The sequence below is a fragment of the Oncorhynchus kisutch genome, linkage group LG17 (genome assembly GCF_002021735.2).
Source record: "Oncorhynchus kisutch isolate 150728-3 linkage group LG17, Okis_V2, whole genome shotgun sequence".
NCBI lineage: Eukaryota > Metazoa > Chordata > Actinopteri > Salmoniformes > Salmonidae > Oncorhynchus > Oncorhynchus kisutch.
The window spans coordinates 71,475,179-71,485,311 of NC_034190.2; the positions used below are offsets into that span (position 1 = coordinate 71,475,179).

The 10,133-nt window shown below is 44.2% G+C and overlaps 1 protein-coding gene across 1 annotated transcript; it reads right to left on the reverse strand.

Annotated features, from left to right (window-relative positions):
- Window positions 1–598: 598 nt before the first annotated feature.
- LOC109907052 (protein FAM43B) lies at window positions 599–2,969 on the reverse strand. Its single transcript, XM_020504844.2, has one exon. The coding sequence runs from the start codon at window positions 2,813–2,815 to the stop codon at window positions 1,796–1,798; it is 1,020 nt and encodes a 339-aa protein (XP_020360433.1). The 5' UTR covers window positions 2,816–2,969; the 3' UTR covers window positions 599–1,795.
- Between the last annotated feature and the right edge of the window lie 7,164 nt (window positions 2,970–10,133).

Sequence of the window (10,133 nt, forward strand, 5' to 3'; positions counted from 1 at the left end):
TTAAAAAACAAACAAGAAAATCACATCACAAATCATTATCTGCAATATCGCATAATTTGGTCTGATATCCAGATTAGCATATCTTCAGTAAAATAGTTGATGATTGTGACAACTTCCTGGTATCCATCTCAGTTCAGTTGGTTCTGTATCATTCTGACAGATAGCCCTCTTTTGCCTAGGAAGGTATTTTCTGTTCATTTCCCGAACTATTCAATTCTCTGATTAATTGGTTCACTCAAAGAAAAGGGCTGAGTGGCCAATACCATCCCAGCAGAGATGGTTCTGTCCGATCTACATCTAACCAAGTGGCAAGGGCCAATTTAGATGTGGTGTAATGTGGCATGACTGTGGCAGACCAGTCTTGTGGTGGTGGATATTAAAAAAGGTAATTGTGGCCCTGAGAAGCTTTGTGTTTGGTTGATTTCTTTGTTGTTCCCTGTCTTGTTTTGACTAACATCAAAATATACAATACCGTCGAAAGATGCATCAAATTTGTCAGATTTACCATAATCAGACAAACGCTCTATGCTCAGCTTTGATTGTCGCTAATTGTCTAAATGTGTCACTCATATAAAAAAATTACACTTCTCTTACTAGGTAAAAGTGAAGGTATTTTATTCAACACATTTTGAAAATCACGTAATCTCATGTAGATCCCATGTAGACCCCGATCACAATGGTTTTGTCAAATAAGTAAAGGTTTTATCTTTATGAAATTTGATAAAAGAATAGCCAAAATATTTAGCAGTCTGGTCCATCCATCGGTAAAGGACAGATGGACCTTTCTGTCCTCAGTATCTCTGCCATTTTGGCAGTCAAGCAAACATACAGCCTTAATCCTGCTGATAGAAATCTAGTACACCTTCAGGGGAATGTAGCTCTGTTTTGTTCATATGAAAAACAAATGTACAAAAACTAGACATATTTCTTCATTCTCTCCTTGGTCAGAAATGCATCACAGTGTGGAGTTACTGTATAGCATAACAACTTTGAGATCAAAGGTGTCCCATTAAGAAAGACAAGAGAGTAAGCGTTAAACATCACTGCTGACTTGTCATGCAGAAATGATACACAGGGCTTTAACAAATGTCAGCAATAAATATGTCAACTCAATGGCTTGATTCCTAAATTATAGCCTAATTCATAAATCTGCAGAGGTTATACTGTAGTAACATTTTATTAAACTTCTCCTCAGGGTTACATGCACTCAGAAAGGTCAAGTGTGGAAAATTACATTATACAGATTGTCTTAGTAGAAAGTATACATATTTTTCATACAAATAACCTCTGAAAAAAGTACAAGTTAATCGAAAATCATGGCAACAAACATTAATGGTACTGTACTTAGAAAATATCAAGGAAAACAGAAGTAAACACACCTTGGGTTTAGGGTGCTGTGTACACCTGGCATGGCAATATTATGAGGAGCTCAGTCAGTGCTAGTTCTCTCAATAGTCTCTTAGATTATTCCCTTTACATTGTGCTATTATCACTTTCTCGCAGCCCTCTTTGTAAATACTCTCACAAAATTGCTATAGTCAACTGAAATTGTCAAGCCAATGTCTGTCTGAGCCATCTGGAAAAATATATCCTTTCCCAAACATACATTTTCTTTCTTCCTTGACCCAGAAGAGCAGTGGGGAAGAACTTCCCTGACAGACAGAATGTATCCTCTTCACACTGTGATAAAGCAGGATATAACCTGTGATAGAAAGGGACCAGGCAGTGAAGGAGAAGAGAAGGAATGTGGCTCTGTGATGATGTGATATGATATCCATGTTCATGTTCTGTCCTATCACACTAGAGAGCTGACAAATGTCAGTGTGTTGTTGTTGCTGTCGCTGATGTTTATGTTGATGTTGATATAACACTCGTCCTGTCCATCAAATATGTCCCCTAGGTTCATCTCACATGACCCATATGAATGAGTTAGGTCAGTGTCCGATAGAGTTTCCTCATCCGCCTCGTACCCCTCTTCCTCCACCTCCCTTTCATCCTCCTCCTCTTCCTCCTCTTCCTCCTCCTCCTCCTCTTCTTCCTCCTCTGCGATGGAGCAGAGACCGGTGGTACTGGGGCCTCCAGGGCTGTCGGCAGGTGGCCGGTAGTGGCACTGCCCATTGAGCAGCCTCCTCAGGGGCATCAACGGCACCATGTCCTCCCCCAGCAGCTGCTGTTGGCAGTGCCTGAAATCACTCTGCTTCTTCAGCCGCTTGAACTCACTGAAGGCTGAGGTGGACGTCTGGTAAAGACTGTGTGCTATGGCCCTGGCCTTCTCCGACTTGCTGACTAGAACGGCATGGCACCGGAGAACCACAGCCTTGTTCTTGACTTGATGTCTGTAGATCCAGGCTAGGATCTTGGGTCGGCAGGGGTCAGCTGTGCAGTAGGTGATCCGGTTCAGAGAGTAGAGGTGGGTGGGTTTCTTCTTGCCCGTCTTGTCGGTGCCCATCTGGATGCCCTGAGCTCCCACGGTTAATCTCATCTTGACGCTATGCTCTCCGTAGTTACTCCTTTGCCAGATCTTAGCCACTGGGTCCTGTGTACAGCCTTGTCCTTTAGCCGTGATGGTGACAATGCTCCCCAGGTAACGTACGGTGTAGGTGGGCTCCTCCTTGTTGAGTTCCACCTTCTGCCTCTTGGTCTGGAAGATGGAGCCCAGCCAGTCAAAAGTGGTCGAGTCGGGGAGCAGGTCGGGACAGGAGCGCATCAGGGAGGAGAGGATGGACTGGTAGGTCAGCCCAGCTATCAGTCTCTTAGGCTTGGTCTTGGCCTCATCCTGCACCAGAACAAACTTACTTCTTTTCCAGGGCAGCATGGTGCAGGCAGGGAGAGTTTGAGGGGGTGAGCCCTCCTACCTGCGTGTGTTTTTGTCAGCGAAATAGAGAGAGAGAGCAGAGAGAAATAGAGAAGCAGCTCTGCCAAGCACAGAGGAAAGACTGAGAGCTGCGAGCCTCAGCCAATATGTTCCACTGTTCGCTCCTCCTTCCTCTCCTACTCCTCCTCCCTCCCTCCTTCTCCTCGTCTGTCTGCATCATGCAGCTCTGATCAGTGCTGAGGACTCAGCCCCGTGCTTCAGCACCCCGCCCCCCCCCTCCTTCCCCCTCGCTTCTTCACTGTTTCCTTCCAAATAGCTCGCCAACCCCTTTCATTCATCTGGCCAGGTCTGAGATGGATATTGGGATTTCTCTGTGTTTATGTTAATCTTAACCCTGAGTACCCTGAGAGGGTTAACCTTTATTGATTTGTATTTGTCCTGTTGTTACATTATGATATGGAGGTCAAAGGTTGGAAAGATGTTCTAATTATTTTTGCTTCCTTGTTTTGGAGAGTGGTAGTAGTGACATTGACAATGTGTCAATGACAACAAACTATCATTACCAATGGAATGTCTAAGGACTCAACATGACCACATCGATGCTATTAAATTTATACTTGAATGACATAATGTATTAATATATAGTTTTTTTATTTTTATATATGTGTCCATATTGTCCATTAGTTTCTAGTGGAATGACCATGTAGTTCAAGAGAAAAAAGACAAATGAATGAAAAAAGCATCAATGGCATTATTTTCAATTAACTCTTCCAACTATTGACTTTTTTCACAACTGCCACCAGAAATATTGACATATTGACAAAAACAGTACGGATATTTTATACTGAAACACCAATGGTATCCACCAAGTTGAGGGTTTATATTTAGGATAATGTTTTACAGCTTTGTCATTCACGATAAATCCGTGATAATCGAAAACTTCAACAAGCATTTCTCAACAGCTGGCCATGCCTTCCTCCTGGTTACTCCAACCTCGGCCAACAGCTGGCCATGCCTTCCTCCTGGTTACTCCAACCTCGGCCAACAGCTGGCCATGCCTTCCTCCTGGCCACGCCAACCTCGGGCCAACGGCTGGCCATGCCTTCCTCCTGGCTACTCCAACCTCGGCCAACAGCTGGCCATGCCTTCCTCCTGGCTACTCCAACCTCGGCCAACAGCTCCCCCCCACCCCCCGCAGCTACTCGCCCACGCCTCCCCAGCTTCTCCTTTACCCAAATCCAGATAGCAGATGTTCTGAAAGAGCTGCAAAACCTGGACCCATACAAATCAGCTGGGCTTGACAATCTGGACCCTCTATTTCTGAAACTGTCCGCCGCCATTGTCACAACCCCTATTACCAGCCTGTTCAACCTCTCCTTCGTATCATCTGAGATCCACAATGATTGGAAAGCTGCCGCGGTCATCCCCCTGGACACAGGGAGACACCCTGGACCCAAACTGTTACAGACCTATATCCATCCTGCCCTGCCTATCTAAGGTCTTCGAAAGCCAAGTCAACAAACAGATCACTGACCATCTCGAATCCCACCGTACCTTCTCCGCTGTGCAATCCGGTTTCCGAGCCGGTCACGGGTGCATCTCAGCCACGCTCAAGGTACTAAACGATATCATAACCGCCATAGATAAAAGACAGTACTGTGCAGCCGTCTTCATCGACCTGGCCAAGGCTTTCGACTCTGTCAACACCATATTCTTATCGGCAGACTCAGTAGCCTCGGTTTTTCTAATGACTGCCTTGCCTGGTTCCCCAACTACTTTGCAGACAGAGTTCAGTGTGTCAAATCGGAGGGCATGTTGTCCGGTCCACTGGCAGTCTCTATGGGGGTACCACAGGGTTCAATTCTCTGGCCGACTCTTTTCTCTGTATATATCAATGATGTTGCTCTTGTTGCGGGCGATTCCCTGATCCACCTCTACGCAGACGACACCATTCTGTATACTTCTGGCCCTTCCTTGGACACTGTGCTATCTAACCTCCAAACGAGCTTCAACGCCATACAACACTCCTTCCGTGGCCTCCAACTGCTCTTAAATGCTAGTAGAACCAAATGCATGCTTTTCAACCGTTCGCTGCCTGCACCTGCACACCCGACTAGCATCATCACCCTGGATGGTTCCGACCTAGAATATGTGGACATCTATAAGTACCTAGGTGTCTGGCTAGACTGCAAACTCTCCTTCCAGACTCATATCAAACATCTCCAATCCAAAATCAAATCTAGAGTTGGCTTTCTATTTCGCAACAAAGCCTCCTTCACTCACGCCGACAAACTTACCCTAGTAAAACTGACTATCCTACCGATCCTCGACTTCGGCGATGTCATCTACAAAATATCTTCCAATACCCTACTCGGCAAACTGGATGCAGTTTATCACAGTGCCATCCGTTTTGTTACTAAAGCACCTTATACCACCCACCACTGCAACCTGTATGCTCTAGTCGGCTGGCCCTCGCTACATGTTCGTCGCCAGACCCACTGGCTCCAGGTCATCTACAAGTCTATGCTAGGTAAAGCTCCGCAATATCTCAGTTCACTGGTCACGATGGCAACACCCACCCGTAGCACGCGCTCCAGCAGGTGTATCTCACTGATCATATCTAAAGCCAAAACCTCATTTGGCCACCTTTCCTTCCAGTTCTCTGCTGCCTGCGACTGGAACGAATTGCAAAAATCTCTGAAGTTGGAGACTTTTATCTCCCTCACCCACTTTAAACATCTGCTATCTGAGCAGCTAACCGATTGCTGCAGATGTACAGTACATAGTCCATCGGTATATAGCCCACCCAATTTACCTACCTCATCCCCATACTGTTTTTATTTTATTTACTTTTCTGCTCTTTTGCACACCAGTATCTCTACCTGCACATGTTCATCTGATCATTTATCACTCCTGTGTTAATCTGCAAAAATTGTAATTATTCACTCCTATGGCCTATTTATTGCCTACCTCCTCATGCCTTTTCCACACAATGTATATACACTGCTCAAAAAAATAAAGGGAACACTAAAATAGCACATCCTAGATCTGAATGAATGAAATATTCTTATTAAATACTTTTTTCTTTACATAGTTGAATGTGCTGTCAACAAAATCACACAAAAATTATCAATGGAAATCAAATTTATCAACCATGGAGGACTGGATTTGGAGTCACACTCAACATTAAAGTAGAAAACCACACTACAGGCTGATCCAACTTTGATGTAATGTCCATAAAACAAGTCAAAATGAGGCTCAGCAGTGTGTGTGGCCTCCACGTGCCTGTATGACCTCCCTACAACGCCTGGGCATGCTCCTGATGAGGTGGCAGATGGTCACCTGAGGGATCTCCTCCCAGACCTGGACTAAAGCATCCGCCAACTCCTGGACAGTCTGTGGTGCAACGTGGCGTTGGTGGATGGAGCGAGACATGATGTCCCAGATGTGCTCAATTGGATTCAGGTCTGGGGAACGGGCGGGCCAGTCCATAGCATCAATGCCTTCCTCTTGCAGGAACTGCTGACACACTCCAGCCACATGAGGTCTAGCATTGTCTTGCATTAGGAGGAACCCAGGGCTAACCGCTCAGCATATGGTCTCACAAGGGGTCTGAGGATCTCATCTCGGTACCTAATGGCAGTCAGGCTACCTCTGGCGAGCACATGGAGGGCTGTGCGGCCCCCCAAAGAAATGCCACACCACACCATGACTGACCCACCGCCAAACCGGTCATGCTGGAGGATGTTGCAGGCAGCAGAACGTTCTCCACACCGTCTCCAGACTCTGTCACGTCTGTCACATGTGCTCAGTGTGAACCTGCTTTCATCTGTGAAGAGCACAGGGCGCCACTGGCGAATTTGCCAATCTTGGTGTTCTCTGGCAAATGCCAAACGTCCTGCACGGTGTTGGGCTGTAAGCACAACCCCCACCTGTGGACGTCGGGCCCTCATACCACCCTCATGGAGTCTGTTTCTGACCGTTTCAGCAGACACATGCACATTTGTGGCCTGCTGGAGGTCATTTTGCAGGGCTCTGGCAGTGCTCCTCCTGCTCCTCCTTGCACAAAGGCGGAGGTAGCGGTCCTGCTGCTGGGTTGTTGCCATCCTACGGCCTCCTCCACGTCTCCTGATGTACTGGCCTGTCTCCTGGTAGCGCCTCCATGCTCTGGACACTACCTGAGCCACTTGTGTGGGTTGTAGACTCCATCTCATGCTACCACTAGAGTGAAAGCACCGCCAGTATTCAAAATTGACCAAAACATCAGCCAGGAAGCATAGGAACTGAGAAGTGGTCTGTGGTCATCACCTGCAGAACCACTCCTTTATTGGGGGTGTCTTGCTAATTGCCTATAATTTCCACCTGTTGTCTATTCCATTTGCACAACAGCATGTGAAATGTATTGTCAATCAGTGTTGCTTCCTAAGTGGACAGTTTGATTTCACAAAAGTGTGATTGACTTGGAGTTACATTGTGTTGTTTAAGTGTTCCCTTTATTTTTTGGAGCAGTGTAGATTCTACTATGTTATTGACGTGTTTATTGTTTACTCCATGTGTAACTCTGTGTTGTTGTCTGTTCACACTGCTATGCTTTATCTTGGCCAGGTCGCAGTTGCAAATGAGAACTTGTTCTCAACTAGCCTACCTGGTTAAATAAAGGTGAAATAAAAATAAATAAATAAAAAATATTTTATTTTATTTTAAAATAATCTTAATGTATTAGTTTATATATTTTACATGTAATACGGCCACACAAAAAGGCCACTCAATGTTTTTTTTAAATGTAAACTTGAATGTTACCAAAATTCTGGTTGTTTACTGGTAAACTGCTAAAGTTTCCAGTACTATACCCTCCCTTTGCAAACCTAGGAATGTTATGTGACCATGACATTGCCCTCTATACGACGTTATTGTGATGTGTGCTACTGTATGTCTATTGCTTGACTGACTGAGTGTATTGGGAGGGCACATCACAGGGCAGTGTTTCTGGTGGACAGATTTCTAGCAATGAATCATTGTGAGAATCATTTCTATCTGCCACTGAGGGTGCCAGGGAGTGGGGCTACATTTGTCATGTGTAGATGAAGTCCTCTTGTGAGAAAATGAATCAAACAGAGATGAGCTGTGTAGTTATATGGACAAAAGTTCTAGTTTTGTCCTTGTGGGCTTTGCTCGGTAAATGAGAAGAAAGTCCATGACTATGTTACATGCAGACTAAAGTAATAAGACACTATAAAATGATCAAATATAGGAAAAGCTCATTTAGATTATTCAATTAGTAACGGAGCCATGTAGATTATAACAAGCAATATTTGGGGATCCAGAAGAAGAGCTCTCTGCATTCACTAACCCCCTTTTACAGTACATATTTTGCAACCCAAGACATTCTCAATTGAAAAGAGCCCTTTTCAACACAAAACAAATCCATAGTAAATAACCAACTTCTAGACTTATTTTGGGGATTGAGAAAGTTTCTGAAAAAAATTAACTGCAATTTCCCATCTACACTCAAAAGATGCTATCTAGAACCTAAAAGGGTTCTTCGGGTGTCCCCATATGTGAACCCTTTGAAGAACCCTTTTTAGTTCTAGGTAGAACCCTTTTGAGTTCCATGTGGAACCTTTTACACAGAGGGTTCAACATGGAACCCCAAATAGTTCTACCTGGAACCAAAAAGGGTTCTACCTGGAACCGAATAGGGTTCCCCTATGGGGACAGCTGAAGAACGTTTTTGGAACCCTTTTTTCTAAGAGTATAATGTTAAGAGGAGAGGAGGAGGAGGATGTTCTGGATTCATTAGGATAGGAGACACACTAACAGTTTGCTCTCATGAGCAGCTCAAGAGATTTTTAGTTTAACCTCAAAATAGATAGTTGAATGTGCAAATAACCACCCACTGGGCACAGACGTCAGTTCAACGTCTACTTTTGATTTGCATTTGGCTGGGTTGTAAACTAACATGAATTCAACATGAATTCCTTTACGTTGATGATTATTTTCCAAATTGAATCCGTTTTTGAACGTTGATTCAACGTCATCACATTTAATTTTGAGGTTGATAATGATATGGAAACAATGTTATTTCAACCCGTTTTTGCCCAGTGGGCAAGCCCTACTGAAATCTGACCCATTATGAGTGTGTATCATGCCTTCTCTTGTCTCTCATGATTCAGTCTCAAGGGAGCTTGACTGAGCGGCTTTTTCAGAACATATGGGGCTCCATAAATCCCAGTTGAGATTTGAGACAGCTTCTCCTCTCAGCCTCAGGAGATTAACACAGAGATCACGCAGCAGCATTGGTCATCCATGATCCATCACTGCTTCCCGAGATGGATGTGTTCAGTAGTGACTTATCTGATGCCACCAGGGTTATCGCTCTATTGGAGAGTCTGTGAATTCAATTAGGAAACGTTTGCGGGAAGATCAATTCCTAAACCTTGTTCAATTTCCCTTTTAATCTATATCAGTCTTTTTTGTTTCCGGAATTCTACTCTGCTCATTGTGAGCCTAAAATAATGGATCTCTCTAGAATAATTTTGTATGTGAGGGCAAACTTCTGAAAGTTCTTCTATTTGATAATAAACAGGAGGAGTGAGTAGCTGCAGCTATACTATATGATTCAGCATAATGTATTAGTGTTCTACTGTTCTAACACCCGTCATACTCCCAGGAGAGAGAACATAATGTATTAGTGTTCTACTGTTCTAACACCCGTCATCCTCCCAGGAGAGAGAACATAATGTATTAGTGTTCTACTGTTCTAACACCCGTCATACTCCCAGGAGAGAGAACATAATGTATTAGTGTTCTACTGTTCTAACACCCGTCATACGCCCAGGAGAGAGAACATAATGTATTAGTGTTCTACTGTTCTAGCACCCGTCATACTCCCAGGAGAGAGAACATAATGTATTAGTGTTCTACTGTTCTAACACCCGTCATACTCCCAGGAGAGAGAACATAATGTATTAGTGTTCTACTGTTCTAACACCCGTCATACTCCCAGGAGAGAGAACATAATGTATTAGTGTTCTACTGTTCTAACACCCGTCATACTCCCAGGAGAGAGAACATAATGTATTAGTGTTCTACTGTTCTAACACCCGTCATACTCCCAGGAGAGAGAACATAATGTATTATCTTGCCCATGTGATTTGTGTTGTCTGCATTAATATTAATAAGACAGAATGTGCCACCCTATTTCCGTTTGTATGCACTTGACCATAATGTTAACTTCTAAACAGGCTTAATTTGTTTTGGAGAATCAGTGATGTCCCCATGGCATGGTAAAAACAGTCATTACGCTGTGTAATGTAGT

Excerpts from the sequence above, each read along its gene's own strand:
- LOC109907052 (XM_020504844.2), bottom strand. The coding sequence starts at position 2,815 with ATGCTGCCCTGGAAAAGAAGTAAGTTTGTTCTGGTGCAGGATGAGGCC.